General features: G+C 31.6%; 1 protein-coding gene across 1 annotated transcript; it reads right to left on the bottom strand.

Moving 5' to 3' along the window:
• Positions 1 to 7966: 7966 nt before the first annotated feature.
• On the bottom strand, positions 7967 to 23563 carry LOC146532761 (zonadhesin-like). Its single transcript, XM_085196298.1, has 21 exons — positions 23548 to 23563; positions 23189 to 23377; positions 21252 to 21416; positions 20973 to 21167; positions 20683 to 20880; positions 20418 to 20606; positions 19486 to 19674; positions 19098 to 19286; positions 18382 to 18570; positions 18051 to 18239; positions 13656 to 13844; positions 13165 to 13353; positions 12823 to 13011; positions 12611 to 12694; positions 11749 to 11937; positions 11399 to 11587; positions 9401 to 9427; positions 9114 to 9230; positions 8728 to 8922; positions 8453 to 8641; positions 7967 to 8299 (listed from the first exon to the last, which is right to left on the bottom strand). The coding sequence occupies exons 1-21, from the start codon at positions 23561 to 23563 to the stop codon at positions 8085 to 8087; spliced, it is 3480 nt and encodes a 1159-aa protein (XP_085052424.1). The 3' UTR covers positions 7967 to 8084.
• Between the last annotated feature and the right edge of the window lie 79 nt (positions 23564 to 23642).

The following is a 23642-nucleotide window of genomic DNA, read 5'->3' as shown; positions in this document are numbered from 1 at the left end:
TAGCCGCGGGGCGCGCCGCCATTGTTTTGTTTGAATATTTAGATGTGAGTATTCTACTCCAAATGCTAATTTGTTGACACAGTGTCGATGAGCATTTCATATTAGATATATTAATTACTATTGTTCAATTACGGTTACTTATTCATTACATATATTCATAAAGCCATTGTGAAGCAGGGTAGGCAGAGTGAACCTAGTGTTAAGACACTCCGTTCCCAACTTTTCGCCGAATTTTTCGAGGCATTGCCTGTTAAGTCGCGGTTATCATCGCCGGGTTTTTGTCTTGGAGTCAGAGCGAAGAAATTAAAATATTAAGAAATAATGATTCCTTCCCTCGAGTGACGATCGAATCCACTACCATATATTAATGTCTATTATATTATATTATATATACAATTATAGTGCATGAGCTTAAGTGCTGCAGACATGTGAAACCGCAGCTGATAAGAGCGAAATCTTCTCAACACTAAGTCACGTAGCTCTTGTATAATATCTGGAAATTCAGAGGGAAGCTTTAAATTGCTTGAAGTGAGATAGCAAACGGACTGGATATAGCTAAAATTTATGGAGCTATAAGGTCATTGCATTAGAACTGGCCTTTATATGATTTATTTATTCTTTTGTTATCGACACGCATCGTTATACTAATAATAATAATTGCTTTCTTTTTTTTACTTTTCCCCAATATTAATTACTAGCGACCCTCTTGCGGCTTCGCCCGCTTTAACTACTGGATTATTCATATAATGTATGTTTGCAAAGCACTTAAGATAATGTGAAAATTAATTAAGCCCTAATGCAACTCGCATTTTGTAGTTTCAATAAGGATTTTCCAATTGTTTTACACAGCAAGGATTTTTTAGTAGGTACCGTAATTTTAAATCAGTGCTTCTAATCTTTTCAATTACTTATTAAAACATATTTAAGTGACTATTTTTAGATATTTAAATGACTATTTTTAAACGGAAGAAATTATAAACAAAAACCTACCTACTAATAACTACTACAAAAAAAAATGAAACCAAATATATCACGCTGAAATAATACATTCAACTCCAATTATCCAATACGTGCAAACGCATCTAAATCTTCGTTGCTATAGAGGCAGGCGGGTTTTTTTTTTCGAGCTTGTGGTTAATGCTGAAGAGGGTACTCTGTCCCTGATGAAAAGCAAGCACTACGTGGCTGCCTGTGAGGAAAATTAAATAGAATGCATCGGCCGGGAATCGAACCCGGGTCGCCCGCGTGGCAGGCGAGCACTCTACCACTGAACCACCGATGCGTGTAAGGCAGGCGGGCGCGGCGGATGCGCTTGTATAAGCAAAACGTCGCGGAACGCACGGCGAGTGGCGAGCGGTTTGGCAGCAAGGATTTTTTGATATTGTAACAACTTCTAAAGTACTTATTAAAATGAAAAGCAGTAAAAGACAGTTTTGATCTACATTAAATGGCCAACGTAACTAATATACTTATTTATATGCTGAGAGTAAGGGATAAGTGAAACATAACTCGATACAGTTGATGTGTAAACGGCGTGATGTGTTAACAATTAAATGCGTTTTTCTCTAAAATTATTCGCAATTTCGAAATAGCGTAAAAAGCAAATTTTATCTTCGTTTAACGTAGAAAATTAATAAAGTATTTTAAAGGATAAGGATTAATACCATTATGGAAAAATATCCCTCACAATAAAAAATATATTGAAAGTACTATTTTTAGACAGAAATATGATCACTACACGTTATTCTTAAAAGATACGAATATGCTCTCGCGGACTTTTTTGTAGATCTTATTAAGTGGAACAATACTCCAGTACATTATTTTCATGTATTACTTACCATTAAAGCAGCGCATGCGCGAAAGTGTCTCAACGGGTAGGACTTTATACACATTTATCGTATTTATGTTAATTTACATAACAATATACAAATAATAAACTATATATAAACCTTCCCTGAGAAATACTCGACCTAATGGTGAAAACCGCATCAAAATCCGTTGGGTGGTTTAGAAGAAGAAGAGTTAGAAAGTTCAGACAGACACGAAAAGCGACTTTGTTTTATAAGATATAGGATAGGATAATAACTTTTTTGTTGTTATTTATAACATGTATAAGTTAATATATAATTTACTAGCTTCACCTGTGTCAAACTATCAATCTATTTAAAGATCTTTCAATATGCTTTGACCCAGTTTATATCATTCGATATATGGATCTACTTGAAAATTGCTTGATGTCGTTGCCGGAATGGTTATTTAATTTTTAAGCAACTTTGTGATTATTTTAAGTTTGTTTATTTTATTCGTTATATGCCTAACGTAAAAAAGTAAAACATCGTGATTTTTTGTCATAATAACGTATAGATACATATTCTTATAATAATGGATATCATTCAATTGTTAACCAAGCTTTAGATTATTTTTATATTAATTTAGTCATAACTGAATTTAATCTAAACGAATTAAGAACTGAATACTTTTAAAATAATATTGTGTAGATTAAATTTATTTCAAATGTCCCAAATATTTTACAAAGACTTAGTGCTCAAAGCTGAAAGAAAATTATTTACTACTGTTTGGATAGCCAAAGCTATGTCCTATTTTTATATACAAAGCCGTTTTTTTAAAGATTTATGAATTTTCGTAGCTTTGTGACTAAGAGAAAGAGAATATTACAAAAAAACATTTGACATTTAATAAAAATATTTAAATAAAAGCATTAGTTTAAAAAATCATATACCTACAATTTTGTACAATGGGAATATTTCACAAGATACGTTTTTTTTAGTATTGTCATTAAATTGAAGGTAGCAGTAAGTACTTAAGGATATCTGCGAAGGTAACACGATCATCTCTCCATTTTGAAGATATTTCGAATATTAATTTCCTTTGCTATCCAAAGCATGTACTTACTCATATATTACACGCCTGAAGCTATTTGATATTTAATAGAGTATATCTGATTAGCTCATAGTTGCATGCAGCAATGCTTCGTAAACACTTACATCGTTCTCCTTGTATGCTACTTAAGTGTCTACACTCAGGGAATGTACTACTGAAGCTGATTGTATATGTAAACATGAGTTTACATTTAAAATCAGTTTCACGTTGTATCCCGCATAATGCGGGGTAGGCAGAGAGAAACGAGGGTTAAGACACTCTGTTCCCGACTTAACGGCGAATTTTTCGAGGCATTGCGTGTTGAGTGGTTAAACTCAACGACGGGCTTTTGCCTTGGTACCTGTGTGAAGAAATGAATATATTAATAAATTATTTATTCCCCCGAGTAGGGATTGAACCCAGAACCGTTGCGTTACATCACACCCTTGTGCCCTAGTGCCATGACGGCCTCACGAAATAACATGGTTCACATATTATGTACATATTTAGTTTACTGCGTTACTTTTAAGTACATAAAATATTATATCGACTACGCGTATTAAACAGATGCAGCGACGCGAAACTTGTTTTAATAGCTTGTATTAAAATATATATCATTTATATAAGAAATATATTTTACTAGCGGACGCGCGCAGCTTCGTTTGCTTATTTAGGGGTGAATTCTAATAAACCACGAAAGATGTGTTCAATGAAATATTTTTAAGAGTCTAAATTTAAAAGTTTATTAAAATCGGTGGCGGTTTAAAGATTTTTCCATACAAACTTTCAACCCATTATTTGCACCCTTAGGCGGTGAATTCTAGAAAACGATGAAACACGTGTTCAATTAAATACTTTTAAAAATCTAAATTTCAAATTTTATAAAAATCGGTGCCGATTTAATTTTTTTTCCATACAAACTCTCCTCTAAGGTAAAAATTTTTCAAAATCCCTTCTTAGTGGATGTCCAGATTACGAAAGTAAACATCTCTCCAAATTTTACGTTTCTACCATCAGCAGTCACGGCTGTGGGTGCGTCTTACCTCAGTCAGTGAGGACAAGTCCTTTTATATATATAGATTATAGACTCATTTTAAAACTGACGCTTTGAAAGCCATTAATTACACTTATTTTATACACTTTATAAATCTTTTTTTAGTGTATTTTTAAATAGGTTCTAGTACTCATCCTATCCTATATCTTATAAAACAAAGTCGCTTTTCGTGTCTGTCTGAACTTTCTAACTCTTCTTCTTCTAAACCACCCAACGGATTTTGATGCGGTTTTCACCATTAGGTCGAGTATTTTTCGTAGAAGGTTTATATATAGTTTATTATTTGTACATTCTTATGTAAATTAACATAAATACGACAAATGTGTATAAAGTCCTACCCGTTGGGACAATTTCGCGCATGCGCTGCTTTAATGGTAAGTACTACATGAAAATAATGTACTGGAGTATTGTTCCTCTTAACAAGATCTACAAAAAAGTCGGCGACAGCATATTCGTATCTTTTTAGAATAACGTGTAGTGATCATATTTCTGTCTAAAAATTGTAATTTCAATATATTTTTTATTGTGAGGGATATTTTTCCATAATGGTATTAATCCTTATCCTTTAAAATACTTTATTAAATTTCTACGTTAAACGAAGATAAAATTTGCTGTTTACACTATATCGAAATTGCGAATAGTTTTAGAGAAAAACGCATTTAATTGTTAACACATCACGCCGTTGACACATCAGCTGTATCGAGTCAAGTTTCACTTATCCCTTAGTCTCAGCATATAAATAAGTACATTAGTTACGTTGGCCATTTAATGTAGACCAAAACTGTCTTTTACTGTTTTTCATTTTAATAAGTATTTTAGAAGTTGTTACAATATCAAAAAATCAGTGCTGCGAAATGGCTCGCCTCGACGACGTTTTGCTTATACAAGCGCGTCCGCCGCGCCCGCCTGCCTTACACACATCGGTGGTTCAGTGGTAGAATGCTCGCCTGCCAAGCGGGCGGCCCGGGTTTGATTCCCGGCCGATGCATTCTATTTAATTTTCCTCACAGGCAGCCACGTAGTGCTTGCTTTTCATCAGGGACAGAATACTCTCTTCAGCATTAACCACAAGCTCGAACAAAAAACCCGCCTGCCTCTATAGCAACGAAGATTTAGATGCGTTTGCACGTATTGGATAATTGGAGTTGAATGTATTATTTCAGCGCGATATATTTGGTTTCATATTTTTTGTAGTAGTTATTAGTAGATAGGTTTTTGTTTATAATTTCTTCCGTTTAAAAATAGTCATCTAACTATCTAAAAATAGTCATTTAAATATATTTTAATAAGTACTTGAAAAGATTAGTAGCACAGATTTAAAATTACGGTACCTACTAAAAAATCATTGCTGTGTAAAACAATTGGAAAATCCCCATTGAAACTACGAAAATGCGAGTTTTGCGAATGGTTTAATTAATTTTCACATTATCTTAAGTGCTTTGCAAACATACATTATATGAATAATCCAGTAGTAAAAGCGGGCGAAGCCGCAATAGGGTCGCTAGTTAGAATATAAAATAAACGTAAGGTCATTTTATATTCTCGTTTAGATTTAACGTGTTTGTTGTGTAGTTATTAGGTACATTTACGTAACATTTATTATTATAAACAAAAATGAAACACTCTTTTACTTTCGAATAAGACTGAAACAGACACAATCACTGCGTGCTTAGACACTTCCTCATACACTATTTACTCGTATATTAATATTAAATATAAATACTTATAAATTATTAAAAAAAAATCATTGGAGTAATTATCCAATAACTAGGTTCAATAAGTACAAACTTTTCCATAAACTATTTTAATGCTATAGCACGACTGGGTAAAGATTGGTCGCGTGGTTAATTACTTGATCGTCTAGTCGTCTCAAGTTGGGGCCGCTAACTACGAACATCGGCCCGATAAGATCAGTTTGTCGACCGTAGACCGCCCTACAATTGATCAACTACGCGAAACTTAAGCATTTATGGCTAATTTCGGTTCTACGCTCATGAATTATTTTGTGTAAACTAACTCTGTATGGGTTGGCCGGTTATTTCAGAATGTTCGTTTGAATAACACAAGTGTTGTTGCCCGCACGCAGCAGGGGAGGCAGAGGGATCCTGGGAACCTAGTTTTACACTCCTATTCTATTAAAACATTTCCGTTTTGCACTTTCCGCCGAATATTGTAGGCATTGTATGTTGAGTAGCGGAATTTAACGCCGCGCTTAGCCTCGTCATAAGAGCGAGGGAATATAAATATTGAATTTTTCACTTCTCCGGGTGGGAACCTAGAACCGTCGTGCTTACAGTCACACGCTTGTACAACTGCGCCTCACAAAGTGTTATAATTTGACCAAAAATTTTAAAAAAATATATAGATAAATGAACAAACACTTATTTCAAAACAAACATATTTTTCGTAGTTAATATTTCACAGCTTGACATCGTAAGGATTAATAGCGACCGAACTCAGAATACTTTCGTTCTCGTAAACAGATTATGTTTCGAGACGTTCCTAATTACAAATTCCACAGCAGCGGACTACATTCCCAAGACCGAGACCTTGTTCCAATACAAGTTAAGGGCAACAGTGCTTAATTAAATCATCAATACAAGGTCTCTTAGGAGGCTGGATCTGCCAGTGTGATGTATCGACTGCCTTGAGGGTAATCTCTTACAAAGGAAGGAAAAAGGGATCGGAGTTAGCACATTCAACTTTCTACATTTGTTAGTGAAATAGTATTTAATGAGTTGGGAAGTAACTTGGTTTGTTTATTATGGAAGAATACTATTACATTATGTGTACCTTTGGAAATTTGAGGTAAGATGTTAATTAATATATTATGTTTTTAAATCAAGCAAAATTGTCAAGATATTGTATGTTTAGTGTGGTCTTGTTACCAGAGCGATTGAGACTTGAAAATAATTCATTTTCACGATTAGGAATCGAACCCGCAACCGTCGTACTTACAGTCGGAGCCTGATCCATGACCGCCTCGGACGGGTACAGTATAATTACAGAAAGTTAATATTTTTTCTAAGAAATATGGTTTCTAAATATATTAAAAAGTACCATAAATATAATAAAGCAAGCTAAATGAATAAAATACATACTTTCTTAGAATTATTAAATAGCATACAGATACTTCAATTTCCCACTCGCAAATAATATTAGCAGAAAGATTAAAGGTTTACCGTTAACAATTAAAACTGTCACTTTCGAAGGTTACTGGGGCTTTAGTTACACGAGTTTGAATAGTTTTAGTAAAATCGTTTGAACCTGAAATAGTTACGGTTAATTAACAGTGTAACTTTTCAAATTTAAAATTGGGATTAACATATGTATGTATAGCATTGACATATGTTTATGTAGTCAAATACTTTTTTAATAAAATGAAGTCTTAAAAAAAATTGTTTAAAATTTTCAAAGAAAATAATGAAAACTCTGAAAAATAAGCTCGTTTTAACACGGAAAATCTCTGTATATGCATATTTAATTTGAATTGGGATTTTCTTTATCTTTAATTATTGTATCAATTAACAAAAAGAGTCATTCGCGGCGCGGAGGCACAACTGACGACTGTAAACGCGAAAGCTTGTGGGTTCGATTCAAACTAAGTGAAATGAAATATGTAATATTTTCATTTCCTCGCTCTGGTAACGAAGCCAAATGCCATGTTGAGTTCCGTCACTTAACAGGCAATGCCTCCAGAATTCAGCAGAAAGTGCCTTAATGGGAACGGTTGTGAAAAAAGTGTAAGAAAAACGAACTGTTTTTCTTACATTTATATAGAATATATATATATAGAATCACGAATCACGGCAAGGGAGCGCTACAAGTTGTGATTGTACCTTGCAAAGCATGGTTTTCATTTATATTCTGCCACGCGGTAGATCCATCATATACTAACTCAATACATGTTGATGATGTAATTATTTTTATTCGCATTCTATCTATTTTGCATAGTTATTTTACAAAAAGTAGTTCCTTTTTTTCATTACAATTTTCTCCTTAACTAAACCAAAAAAAAAAGATGCCTTCGTGTTTATATAGATTTATTATTGACATAATTTTTTTTTTGTAACAAAATTGAGGAAGGAGGATTAGTGAAAAAAAATATTCAAAATTCGTTTATTGCATAAAACGGTGGAATGACCATATATTAAGAAACAATAATGCCAATCTTATGGGGACATTTTGCATAAGGTATGCAAATTTTCCTACTGTTGCGAGCATAACCATCTTCACAGTAGCACTTGTCGTTACACTTGATGTTGATGTAGGGACAGTTAGTTTGGTTTTGTTTGCTTAAGTTATAGCACTCGTTGTCGCATTCTGGTCCACATGAAAAATATTCATGAGGGCCAGTACATTTCACTGTAAATAAAAATAAATTAAATTGTTAATACCACAAGAAACTAAATGTAGTATTTGGTAAAGTTAGAGATAAGTCATCCAATTTTTCTACATATTAAATTAGCCATAAAACTTACTGATAACAAACAAAATATGCTTATAAATAAAACTTACAACAATCACGTTTAGAAATACAATTTCCGATTTTATTTCTATAATAGCCTGGCTTGCAACGACAAACAGGTTTACACGGTGGATTGGCAGGTTTGAAGGGGCAGTTGTAAAGCTTGCCAATACTTTCGCATGTTTGAGGGGGACATTTGTCTTCACATCCAGGAACTTCGTTTTGGCCATAGCATATTACTAAGGACATATTACAAAAAAATCTATTAATGTTATACATATAATATGTTGTCTTATCGTTTTTAGAATTTGTAATAAATACTTACATGGACATTGATCTTCAGGGATACAGGTGCCATTATTTGCTCGCAAATAATTATCTTTACAACGACATCCTCCTTTACAAGCACCTTCAATTAGGTCTATACAAATAATACCAGGTTGTGAACAATTCCGTCTGAAACAACCGCCGTTTACACAGCCCGAGTACTGCTCATCAGGACTACAAAATACCTTGGATGCTAAAAATTATTATACATCATTCAGAGACAAAATTTAAACATTAATTAACACGCAATGCCTCAAGAATTTGGTAGAAAGTGGGGAACGGAGAACTCAACACTAGGTTAACTTTGCCTTCCGTGCTATATGCGGAATACAATGTGAACCTAATAAAAAAACGTAAATAAAAAAATATTCAGTGAATTTTTACAGTTCTTATTCTCCGAATGAGCACTACTGTAAGCGGAAGCAGATGCACTGGAAGAATCATTTGTAGATGACGATTGAGCGGAGCTAGAAGCCGAAGCCGATGATGAAGAAATGCTTCCTGCAACAATAAAATTATTTTTATAAATCACAAAATTTCAAGAGACCTGTATTGAAATTATTTATAATACTTTTTTACACGATTTATGTCACAATAAAATAAAAATATAGTCAGGTACTTTTTAAGCATTATTTTAAGGTACTAAATGGAATAAGAAAAAAATTACTCACCCAAAGCAATTGTAGTACAATTAATAATGAACAATATTATTAAAATAATTTTATACATGTTCAATTATGTCTAACGTTTGGTCTGCTATTAGATCATCATCGTCGTGATATTTATACATTATGTACTTTTTATAGTTAATTCGTGTTGTAAGTTTTTATATACAGAATCATTTTATATTTTACAGAATTATTTGTATATACATGTTGTTTTAAATTAAACTTATAAGTAAAAGAAAAAAACCGGTTAAGTGCGAGTCGGACTGGGACTTCCGTACCATTTCGCGATTGTAGGTCAACCTACAGTACAACATATAAAAGTGGACGTACTGAAGATTGTGCGAGAGTATGCACTCATTTTGTATGAAAATGTTATTGCCGAATGGCCTCTAGTTTTACGTTAATCTATATATGGACCGTTTATTTTGAAAGTGGTGTAAGTCCATTTTTGAGAAAACTGAGCTATCACGTAATTCATGCTTAATTTAATGTAATTTTTTTATATATAACTAGTCCGTGTTTAATTTCTCAAAAAAACCCATGTTTTGAACAACTTAAAATCAGTCGGTAAATGAAATTGCATAATCATCGACATACTAATCTTTAATTTTCTCGAAACAAAAGAAAATGGACTTACACCACTCTCAAAATAAACGGTCCATATATAAAATCGAAAGGTCAGTCACTCATCACGAAATCTCAGAAACTACAAGTGCTAGGAATCTCAAATTTTGCATAGGTGTTGCTTATAGGACGTAGGTGCTCGCTAAGACGGGAATTTGCAATATTCGACTTCTAAGGGGTTGTTTTTGGGGTTGAAAGTTTGTATGAAACTTCGTTACAACAAATGCTAGGAGTCTCAAATTTTGCATGGACGTCATTTATAGGACGTAGGTACTCATGGAGACAGAAATTAATAATAATGTTCACGCGGGCGAAGCTGCGGGCGGGCCGCTAGTAATTTATAATTAAGACAACAAATATTTAAATACTATTTTTTTATACCTTGAAAAATACTTTTTGCCGTAAATATTGCATATAGCTATGAACAATCCTATACTTATTACAATTTATATAATGAGACTAGGTAATACAAAAAGATTTAATATGTATCTCTAAATATTATTTTTTTCTAATTCTAAATCACCTTTATTGAAAATCTTTGTATTCGTTTAATTATTAGACATAGATTTTTATTACGAAACAATATTTTGTTAGGAAATAGCAAGAATCGTTTAGTGGATAATAAGAGTAGGAATGGACTTAGGAGTAATAATAAACTACAAAATATTTTTTTTCCTATTTATACTTGGAACTAAGGATATACTATGTGTTTTTTTTAACTTATATTTATTTATTTAAAATATATAATATTTTTATTTATTATACTCATCAAGTCATTGAGCGCTATAATTTTTATTGCTAATGTAGGTATATTATTTCATATTTTACATTATTAAAAAACAACTGTAGTTAAATAAACATTGAAAAAGGGTTATGTGAATAATAAAAGCATTTATATAGTATTTTTTATTTGTACTCTAAATCAAACAATATTTCAAAAAATTTATAAGTAAATATATATTGTGGATACGAATTATCATTTTATTATTGACGTAATACATTTTTATTTAAATGTATTTGTTATTTTCGTTTCGTTTATGGTGAATAATTTCAGCTGAAATAAATAATATATTTATTTATTATGAAGAAGTAAGTGCGCTATAATAGTAAAAAAAATAAATAAAGAAATATTGGTAAAAAAATAGTGGAGAAGACACTGCACTTTCCGCCGAATTACGGAGTCATTGGGTGTTGAGTGGCGGAACTCAACGCCGCGATTTGCCTCGACAAAAGAGCGAAGTCGTACTTTATGCGCCTGCAATCTTATAAATATTTTCATTATAATTATTAATCGAGTTATCCACCCACAACTATCTTATTATGACTACCCCATTGCATCATGATCGTTATAATAATAATCAATAATGTCATACTTACGGGGACATTTTGCATAAGGTACACAAATATTCCAATAGTTCCGAGCATAACCGTTTTCACAGTAACACTTGTCGTTACATTTGATATTTATGATGGGACAGCTAGTTTGGTTTTGTTTGCTTAAGTTATAGCACTCGTTGTCGCAGGCTGGTCCACAAGAAAAATATTCGTGGGGGCCAGTACATTTCACTATAAATAAAAATAAATGAAATTAATAACATCGAAAAAAAAAACGATTTTATCTTTACTGTCATGTACTTACATATGGATATATGTACACACATAGGTAGCAGCAATATAAAGGTAAAATTTACTGATAAGCAAGAATTTAAATTATTAATAAAACTTACAACAATCACTTATAAAAATACATTCTCCGATTTTATTTCTAAAATAGCCTGGTTTGCAACGACAAACAGGTTTACACGGTGGATTCACAGGTTTCAAAGGACAGTAATAGTGCTTGCCAATACTTTCACATGTTTGAGGGGGACAGCTATCTTCACATCCAGGAACTTCGTTTTGGCCATAGCATTTCACTAAGAACATGTTACAAAAAAATGTATTACAAATATTTATGTGAATTTTATGATCCTAATAATTTATAACCGTGCAACCTATTATCTGGTTTTTACATTTTTTTAGACTATACGCCCTAGGTAGCGAGTAGCTCGGACAATGAAGGTTTAAAGGCACCGTTTAAATTTATACTGAGTTTGCAAGTCATTGCACTGGACTCCTTACTCTGCAACGGGATGGGCGTACGGGTACGTTACTAAATTGCAAGTAGTTTCTTCTCTGTTAAATATACTCAAAAAACAAATATATATTTTGAAAATATATTTAAAATTTCATATACATATATGCCGCAATTAGACAGAATTTTAGCAGGTTTGTTTAAAAAATGGTTGCTTGGTCCCCGCCCATTGCGGAATAAACCGCTGTAGTGAGGTTCTTAGGTTAAACCTGAAAACACTATCATTTGGTTCAACTTAGACAATAAACATATTTTTAATTATTATTTATCCCATTTAAATAAGGCATTTGTCTTTAAAAAAACAAATTTCATTGTAGAATTTCCATGTAACAACATTAAAATTTTAGCTTTGAATTTGTAATAAGCACGTGGACATGGACATCTTTTGGGATACAGGTGTAGGGAATTAGAGAAGGACCTCTATAAGCTCCTTCTTAGCTCTATAAAAATAATACCAGGTTGTGAACATTTCCTTTTGCCACAACCACCGTTTACACAGCTCAAGTACTGTTCATCAGGACCACAAACGAGCTTGGGTGCTAAAAATGTTTACACATAATGTAGTATACCTTTAATATAATTATTACCACCACAACTATCGCATATAGTGAATGCTCCACTGCATTTAATAGTTGGTATAACATTTAAACATTAATGTCATACTTACGGGGACATTGTGCATAAGGTACGCAAATGTTTCTACTGTTGCGAGCATAACCGTCTTCGCAGTAGCATTTTTTGTTACATTTGATATTTATGATGGGACAGTTAGTTTGGTTTTGTTTGCTTAAGTTATAGCACTCGTTGTCGCAAGCTGGTCCACAAGAAAAATATTCATGGGGGCCAGGACATTTCACTGTAAATCAAAATATAATTTCATTTCACTTTTTTACATGTATCACATTGAAATAGTATCTTTTTATAATTTTATAAATAAAAGATGAAAAAGCAGAAATATAAAGGTTAAATTTATTGATGGCATAGAAATATATTTACTAATAAAACTTACAACAATCATTTTTAGAAATACATTCTCCGATTTTATTTCTAAAATAGCCTGGTTTGCAACGGCAAACGGGTTTACACGGTGGATTCACAGGTTTCAAAGGACAGTAATAAGGCTTGCCAATACTTTCACATGTTTGAGGGGGACAGTTATCTTCACATCCGGGAACTTCATTATGGCCATAGCATTTTACTAAGAATATATTGCAAAATAATCAATTAAAGATATATAATTATGTTGCTTATTAGAATATTATGATTTTAATAGTTTCTTTTTTAATATACGTCTTTTTACATTATGTGGAATAAGGAGAAAAAGTGCAACCTAGAGACATACTAGGATATAGTTTTTGGATCAAATTAAAAAAAAAAACTATTAACATTTTATTAAAATACTTAATATAGCTTTTGTCCGGCAAGAAATAAATTATGCATTGTAGAAATTCAATGTACCTACATATCAATTTTAACTTTGATTTAAAATCATATACTTACATGGACATTGATTTTCAGGGATGCAGGTGCCATTATCTGCTCGCACATACTTATCTTTGCAACGACATCCTTGTTTACAAACAATTGGATCTATACAAAGAATACCAGTTTGCGAACAGCTCCATCTGCGACAACCACCGTTTACACAGTTCGAGAACTGCTCATTACGACCACAAACGAGCTTGGACGCTATAAATTAATACACATTATGTAGAAACAAAATTTAAATATTAACATGCATCATAATTTATTTGGATAGCTTTGGTCTTTTGGAATACAATCCCCAAAATCGTTTCTGTAAAAATCGCCTATACAACGAGTTTTGGATTTCGAGGGCAAAATATTACAGAAGAGTCTACATCGCACTTTTGATGTAGACATTTTGGCGGGCAAAAATCGAATATTTCGGCACGCCGTTTAAACGATATACAACTGTTATAAAAATGTCTGTGGACAATTTGCGAATTAAATTTATGTTACTAAGAATTCGAAAAATTACATGTGAAAATATGTCGATGATGAAAAAATTGACCAAAAAAAAACTTACAAATAATCGGAAAAATATTACTACAAAAAATAAAATAAACAAACCTGCACTTGCAACAAAACCTGTACTTGCAAGAGATAGTTCAATGAAGATTAAAATGAGTAATTTCTCCATTTTCAACAACATTTTTACAGATAATGACTCAAACAATCTTGGCTTTTTAAATATATATACGAGTATAGTTATGAGTGGCACTTGTTTAAACAATATAATTCTTTAGCTTGTACAAATACATAAATGCAATACGTATTGTTCGAGCTAGTTAATACTGCAATTTATTATTTAATTTCTATTTAAAATATTTCATCAAGACTGAATTAAATATATCCATAGTGTTCCGAACCATTTTATAAATTGCAAAAATTTATAGCTGTCTAGAAATATAAATCGTTTTGAAGATTTTATAGGAAAACTAAACGAAGGCATGATAGCGCAGTAGGGCAGAATTTGATTGTAAATGTGATGTAACATTGAATTCATTCCGGCGAATTTATTATTTTTAGCAACCCACTCTGTGGAGTTCTCGCATTTGACATGCAATGTCTCAAATTTTAGTGGAAAGTGGAGAAGAATTTGACACTGCTATAATACAATAAATAAAGCTGAACAACTGCTGCTTGTGAAGAAACAAATATTTTTTATGTTACTTTAAATCAAACTTAAAAAATATTTGTTAATACAAATTTTTAAAATTATGTTTAGCAAGGATTTGACTAAATGGAATTACAATATAATGCCTAACATAAAGCTTATATGTAGCGCCGGTTTTTTTTTTGATAACTGAATGCTAAAATTTCCGAAGAAAACAATATTTATTTAAATGAATAAAAGAATACAAATCCTAAGTAAATAAAAGTATGTTTCTTTAGTATTTTCGTATTATTATTTTTTAAATACATATGAATTACCTAAGAGTAATGACCTTTTTTTTATCTATCATATCAACAAGACATTTAATTAATTTACATTCATTGACATTTTTAGTCACTAACACGGAGTGTATAGAGGCAAATATCAAATGCTTATAAGGGACTAACATGTATAGCATATAAAACTGTACCAGGTTCTAATTATAAAAAAACACGTTTATCTAAAATATCGAGTTGGTTGGAACATGCGTCAAAATAATAAAAAATAGTCATGGATATGAAGAACGCTTACAGGTGCTCTTAACATAAGTGTACTTCCATACTTAGGAAAGAAAAATACTTATTTTAGAAAACATAGCAGGGTTTGTTACGGGCCTCTTGGAAACCCTTCAAGCACTGACCATTGTGCCATAGGTTCTCATCAAGCTATTATCAAACCGTTATTCCACACTTAGTGCATTTCTGTAGGGATTTTTTATATCTTTCCTAAGTGTGGAATAACACTTTAAAAATTTCAGATCAATCGGTTAACGGGAAGAGGATTAAATTTCAATTACTAAATTTGACCCAAACAAATAAACAAACGGAGTGAGCTAAATAAAACCGTTTAAAAAACAGCGATGCTAACGACATAAATAAGTTTTAATAATCGCAAAAATCAGAGATCTTACTATAAATAAGTTATAACAAGCGTATGAGAATTTAGACGTCGCTTGATGAGAATGGTCTGGTAAGAGAGCTTGGACGGTTTCCAAAAAGCACGGGTTCTAGTTCCGCTACGTTTATATTTTTATACGTTATCAACAAGAATCCCTGACACGATAGTGGATGTAGCGAAAAACATCATCATGATATCTATTATTCTCCTATTGTGCATTTTTTATAGTTAGTTTGTCTTGTAGGTACAAGTAGGTACGTAAGTTTTAATATTCAGAATCATTAAATGTGGATTAAATTAAAGACATCTCTTTCTTGTATTAAATTTATTAACCACTTTACACGTTATAACAAACTTTCTTAAAAGATAACTTAATTTATCTAAACATCAAGTGTAACCATATAGTGTAAAATGTTGTCATCGTTTAGATGGATCAAAAACTAAAAACCAACAACCATCACCAAAAAGGTAACATTAGAAGTACTTTTGTTAGCTTCAAGTTGTAAAATTGACATTGCGTGTTGAGTGGCGAAACTCAACGCCGCTAGAAATATTTAAAAAATTTTTGACTAGCATTTTTTGTTCCACGCTTTAAATTAGTATCAGGGCACTTCTTCCGTTTCCTAGTAAATTCGACACTTTGCTTGTTGATTGAATTTACGTTGCCGCCATCGTCTATCTGGCGCGGGGACATGTAAAAAATCGATCCCCATTACAGAGTACTACAGCGTTCACAGTTAGGTGGTTTACCATGGTCGTGGTGGCGTAGCGGAATGGATGCATTGTAAATTTGTAAATTGTAAAGCTGGAAACAAGTAATGTGTTATTTACACGAGCCATTTCAAGCTACTTTTGGGGCCTTTATAACTCGTCAGCCAATTATTCTATATGCATACAATTTAGTACATTTATATATCCCCTAGTTTGTGATGTACATAGAATTTCAACAATGTAACTCAAACAGTGGATATATTAACATTAAAACCGCCATTTTTGTGACTGGTTCACTCACTGATCAAAAATCTAACTAACTTTTAGATTGCTTAGACAATTGATGTTTTGTATCAAGGTCTTTTATACATCTATATTGAAAATTCATAATTAAATTGATAATTCAATAATTACTAACAAAAAAATTAAAAGTAGCAATAATATTAATGATCAATATTAAGAATTTCTTTACAAACAGTAATGATGAAATGATATAAAATTATCAAATGTCATTCTCGACTTCACCGATAAAAGAATGGGAGATTTAAATGGGTGCCGAGTTCTGTGCTCACTCGGGATAAAATTCAAGCTCTATTTTTCACTTAACTATTTTTACCAATACACACGATCCAACCTCACTCTCATTTCACATTTATATTTTGTGGGGATTTCTATTAAGTATAATCATCAAGCCATTGAGCGCTATAGTTTTTATTACAAACATATTATGTTTCTTTACACTTTACATTTGTAAAAAAAAAGCTGTAGTTTAATAAACACTGAGAAAAAAAGGGTTCGACGAATAATAATAGCTTTTATGTTGTATTTTTATTTATGTGCCATAACAAACAATATTTTTTTTAAAGTTCAATATATAGGTTTACATTGTTGATACAAATTATAATTTTATTATTGACTCTATACATTTATATATAAATATAACGTAAATATTTATTATTTACGTTTTGTTAGCTTTCGGTTTAGTTTCAGCTGAAATAAATAATAGCTATATTTAGTAATTTTGTGTGTATAGAATAGAAGAAGGGCGTTCTAATGGTAAGTTATAGTAAAATTATAGATATGGGTACAAAAATGTAAATATTAAATATTCAATTTCCTCGAGTGGGAATCGAACCCACAACCTATCTCGTTAACAGTCGCACGCTTGTGCTCCTGCACCACGACTGGCCATGGGTATATATATAACAATAGTATTTTTTCACTTCGTTCACTGCTATTCAGTTTGCCGAATTCTTGAAACTGAGTGCCAAGTGGTGAGACTCAATGCCGCACTTTACTATATTTGGGAAGAAATTACAGAACTGTTGGCAAAAGGTAAGCACAGCAAGTTTTTATGTATTAAATTAAATGAACGCTTTTAGTACTTTTTTTATCTTCACGCATGTCCCAAAACAGTTTTCAACCCTACCTAGTCTTCAAATACTTCATTCTCAACTTTGTACTTTGTGAGATGGTTGGCAAGCAGGATTAAAAGACTTTTATTATAATTATTACTCAAGTAGTAATCGAACCCACAACTGTCGTATACCGGGACTGCCCTAATGCATCTTAATAGTTTATATAACATTTGACATTACTGCCATACTTACAGTGACATTTTGCATAAGGTACGCAAATTTTCCTACTGTTGCGAGCATAACCGTCTTCGCAGTAGCATCTGTCGTTACATTTGATATTTATGATGGGACAGTTAGTTCGATTTTGTTTGCTTAAGTTATAGCACTCGTTATCGCAGGCCGATCCACAAGAAAAATATTCATGAGGCCCAGTACATTTCACTGTAAATAAAAATAAATGAAATTAATAACATCGAAAAAAAAAAATTGTCTTTACCTTTATATACTTATACATACATATATGCAGAAATATAAAGGTAAAATATACTGATAACAAAGAAATATAATTATTGATAAAACTTACAACAATTCTGTTTAGAAATACAATTTCCGATTTTATTTCTGAAATAGCCTGGCTTGCAACGGCAAACAGTTTTACACGGTGGATTGACATGTTGTAAAGGACAGAAATAATGCTTGCCAATACCTTCACATGTTTGAGGGGGACAGTTAACTTCACATCCAGGAACTTCGTTTTGGCCATAGCATTTCACTATAAACATATTACAAAAAACATTATTTGATGATGTTGGCTTATTGGAATGTTATGATTTTATTAGTTTAAGCATATTTTTATTTATCCCATTTAAGTAAGGCATTAGTCTTTAAAGAAAGAAATTACATTGTAGGATTTAAATTTCAGCTTTGAATTTGTAATAAATACATGGACACTAATCTTCAGGGACACAGGTGCTATCAAATAATTGTCTTTACAATGACTGAATTACAGAAGTATCTCTACAAGCTCTTTATTAGTTCCATATAAATAATGCCAAGAATTCCATCTGTCACAACTAGTTCTCTAATGAGTGGTCCTAATGGACCTCAAACGTCCTTAGGTGCTAAAAATTATTACATAGTATACTTTTATATATATATACTTATTATTTTAAATATATACTTTTATATATATATAGTATACTTTTATTATAACTCAAGTGGTAATCAAACCCACCACAACAATGACTGCCCCTATGCATTTAATAGTTGGTATAATATTAACATTAATGTCATACTTACGGGGACATTTTGCATAAGGTACGCAAATGTTTCTACTGTTGCGAGCATAACCGTCTTCACAGTAACATTTTTCGTTACATTTGATATTTATGATGGGACAGTTAGTTTGGTTTTGTTGGCTTAAGTTATAGCACTCGTTATCGCAGGCCGGTCCACATGAAAAATATTCGTGGGGACCAGTACATTTCACTGTAAATAAAAATAAATGAAATGAACAACATCGAAAAAAAGAAACAAATTTTGTCTTTACTTTCATACACTTACATATACATATATCGATTCGTGTGCAGAAATATAAAGGAGAAAAAAACAAAAAAAAATGCTGATAAACAGACAAAACAGAAAAATTTAATGATAACAAAGAAATATAATTATTAATAAAACTTACAACAATCGTTTTTAGAAATACAATCTCCGATTTTATTTCTGAAATAGCCTGGCTTACAACGGCAAACAGGTTTACAAGATGGATTCACAGGTTTCAGAGGACAGTTATAACGCTTGCCGATACTTTCACATGTTTGCGGGGAACAGTTATCTTCACATCCAGGAACTTCATTTTGGCCGTAGCATTTCACTAAGAACACATTACAAAATAATCTATTAATTATGTTGGCTTATTACATTATTATGATTTTAATAACTAGTTATTTTGTAATATATGTCTTTCTCACATTATGTGAATTAAACAGAGAACGTGCACCAGAGAGATATACTAGGATCTATAATAGGATTGCAATTTTTAGAGTCGTATACTCTATACTATACTCCTAAGTAGCAAATCGAATAAAGAGGATCTCGGATAGTAAAGGGAAGTTAGACTCCGATAAATTAATACTTAGGTTGCAAGCCCTTCAACATTGCCTCGAACTCCGCACCCTGCAACACGATGGGCACCAGCATGTTGAATCCCAGAAATGCTAAGTAGTTTTTTCTCTGTCCAATCTTCTCAAGAAATTATATTTTGAATATAAACATTTCTATGCAACAATATACTTTAGGTGTGTCATAATAATGTTAAATTATAGTATGTATATTTATTAACTTTTATTACTATATGAACATATATGGTTGCAACTAGACAGGATTTTGTTGCATGGTGCCCATCCGTAACGTAAAAACCCGCTGTGTTATACGGCTTATTAGGATGAACCAGAAAATATTTACTTTTAAATATTTACATACATATTAAATGTTTTCTGATTTTTTATCTTATTTTATTATAGCCAAGAAATAGCCCATCAATAAATAAACTAAACATTATGCAATTTCAATGTATCTACACATCAATTTTAACTTAGATTTATAAAAAACACTTACATGGACACTCATCTTCAGGGATGCAGGTGCCATTATCTGCTCTCACATACTTATCTTTACAAATACATCCTTCTCTACAAGTAATTGGATCTATACAAAGAATACCAGTTTGTGAACAGCTCCATCTGCGACAACCACCGTTTACACAGCTCGAGTACTGCTCATTACGACCACAAACGATCTTGGGTGCTAAAAATTATTAAGCATCATGAAGTACTAAAAATTTATGTATTAACGTGCATTATGATTAATTTGTTTGGCTTACGGCATTTGTGTTTTGGAATACAATCACCAAAATCGTTTCTGTAATAACCGTCTATGCAGCGACAACTTGGTTCACATTCAGGATCACCGAGTTTTGGATTTGGAGTGCATAATATCACAGCAGGATCTACACCGCATTTTTGAGGTGGACACTTTGGCGGACAAAAATCAAATACTTCATTATCCCTACACTTTACAGCTGCAAACACGTTCGTTACAAGTTAAAAATTATTATTATCGGTTATAAATTATTCCACAATAAATTTAGATACTAGCCTTATAAATACTTACGGCATTTGTTTTTTGGTACGCACACGTTATTATCATTTCTATAATAATTATCGATGCATCGACAACCTGGCTCACATTCTGGATCGCCTATTTTTGGTGGTGCTTTACATCTTATAACTCTTTCATCAACATCACATCTCTTGGGAGGACATGGCGCTGGGCATTCATCATAGACTTCATTTTCGTCGCAAATTGCTAGAAAATTAACGTAAGCTCGTTTATTATAAGAATTTAGTAATGTAGTATTAATGAGTATAACTTAAATAAATATAATTTTACGTGAATTTTCATCATAACAGTCACTCTCTGAATTTTCATCATAATAGTCACTCTCCGAATAAGCATCACTGTAAGCGTAAGCAGAGGCACTTGAAGAATCACTCGTAGAATCACTAGTAGATGACGACTGAGCAGAGCTAGAAGCCGATGATGAAGAAAAGCTTTCTGCAACAATATAGATATATTTATACTTACACCTGTCGAATTCTGGAGGCGTGTTGGCGATCATGTGGTCGTTACAAGAGCGAAAAATGTTCTTTTTAGCTTCAGGTTGTATCCTGCATATAGCAGGGTAGACAGAGGAAACCTAATGTTAAGACACGTTTTATACATATTGTAAAAAAGTATTTATCTTTCATAAATATTATTTAAAAAGCGTAGAAAATGTTTAAAGTTACAAAGATTGTCGCAATTGTTACAATTAGTTGTTATTGATTACGACAGATGCTGTCTATAACTTTAACCAAATGTAATTTCAATAACTGTTATTAAAACCGTTAACAATTTGCGAATAACATTTATTATTATGAATTTTAAAAAATAAATATGGAAAGACGATGAGAATAAACGACAATGTCTAAAGGTTTAATTTATAAATAATCATGTAAATTTCAGTTTAAAAAATAGACAAACCTTCCCTTTCAAATTGTTGCAGGCATTGGCCTGTACTAGCAAGAAATAGTTCAATTACGATTAAAATGTGTAACTTCTCCATCTTCAACAAAATTTTTTGAGGTAATGACTAAAAAAACTTGGCTTTTTTAAATATATATAGTCGTGAATGACACTTGTTTAAACATTATATTTCTTTATTGTGTATAAATAGTTAATACGTATTGTCCAAAGTATTAATTTATTATTCAATTTCTATAATATATAATCAAGTTCGAATTAATTGCATCTTTAGTGTTCTGCATAAACTACTTAGAACAAACAAAAAAATATTTAAAATTTTAAATGTATATTTAGTAAAAATTTAAACTGAAATTACTATTTATTATGCTTAACATATAACTTATACGTTGCATGTGGATTTTGTTGATAACCGAATAATTAAAAGTAAGTTTCTTTAATTTTTTAATATAATTATTTTTAAAATGTTGAATATTTTCACATAAATTAAACTTGTTTTAGTTTAAAAAATAATTATATTTCAATATTTATAATAATGTACTAATCTATTAAAATGAGTAATACGGAGTTTATAGAGGCATAAATTATTTGATATAAATATGCCTCTATAAGATCAAACCGGTTACACCTATGAAAACAGTACCAGGTCCTAATGACAAGACACAAAAAGAAATATGGAATTGGTGAAAATATGCACCAATATTATAAAACCAGGATAAAATAAGTTGTAAAATAATGATGAAAAAGGATATTATGTTTATTTCATGATAGTGGGTATAGTGAAAGAAATATGCCACAAAGGCATTGCTTGTCTTTGTCTATTCTTATCTGACCAGTATTTTTTCCATTATCCCACTGTATCCCTCATTAAGAAGGAAACGCACAGGAAATCCAGTTTAACAGTGTGGGGACACACTGCAGCATTTTTTAGCATTTTAATGAAATTTGAACCCATAACCTTCACGTAAATAGCAACACTCTATGGCTCTGCGTCACGACGACCTCAAACAGCCAGTGAATTTAAATTATCTGACAAAGCTTTTAATTAATTACAAAATATACTCGTATTGTTATGTGTTATGGTAATTAGGAGGTATGCGTTTATTGTTTTAAAAATATCTACTATTGAATTTACTCCGAGAATGAACTCTATGCTTTGTATAAATGTGTTTTGCTAAGTGTTAAAAACATGAATGACGTCAGTAGATACATTTATTCCACTTGAATCATATAAAATTATACTAAGAAAATATAATAATTTTAATTAAATTAATTTATTTTTAGACATAATTTATTGTACTTACTAGGGCATTGCTTTATTTCGATGCAAGTACCATTATTTGCTCTTAGGTATTTTTCAATGCAAATGCATCCCTTGATGCAATCTTTTGGATCCAATCTTACACATCGAATAGGCTTATCAATATCTGTACAGTTTCTGTACTCACATACAGCATTAGTACACGATGTTTCTCGTTCGTGTACATTGCATTCTGAAAAAAATCAGCTTTTTATATTATAAGTAATATATATAAATAATAAATTGAAAGCGTATTTACACTAACAGTAAGAAGTATTAATATAAATATAGTTATCGTCTCTCATTTATATAAATTTACCTCAGAAAAAGATTTTAAATATTTGCTGTTTAATTTAAAATTACCTATACAATTACACATTTCGACGTTTTGAATACTTTGCAGTAGTCCGCGTCCGTGTAATTAGACGTATTTATGCACATATTTCTTTACATAATTT

The sequence above is a fragment of the Heliconius melpomene genome, chromosome 13 (genome assembly GCF_056956725.1).
Source record: "Heliconius melpomene rosina isolate 202511_hmr_F chromosome 13, ASM5695672v1, whole genome shotgun sequence".
Classification (NCBI taxonomy): domain Eukaryota; kingdom Metazoa; phylum Arthropoda; class Insecta; order Lepidoptera; family Nymphalidae; genus Heliconius; species Heliconius melpomene.
Note: the sequence above shows the minus strand (reverse complement) of the source record. Positions and strands in the feature narration are given on the sequence as shown.

Excerpts from the sequence above, each read along its gene's own strand:
- LOC146532761 (XM_085196298.1), bottom strand. Across the intron at positions 11,588-11,748 it reads TATTTTTATAAGTGATTGTT|TGAAATGTACTGGCCCCCAC; the intron begins GTAAGTTTTATT and ends TTTTATTTATAG. Across the intron at positions 9,231-9,400 it reads TTGTACTACAATTGCTTTGG|GAAGCATTTCTTCATCATCG; the intron begins GTGAGTAATTTT and ends TTATTGTTGCAG.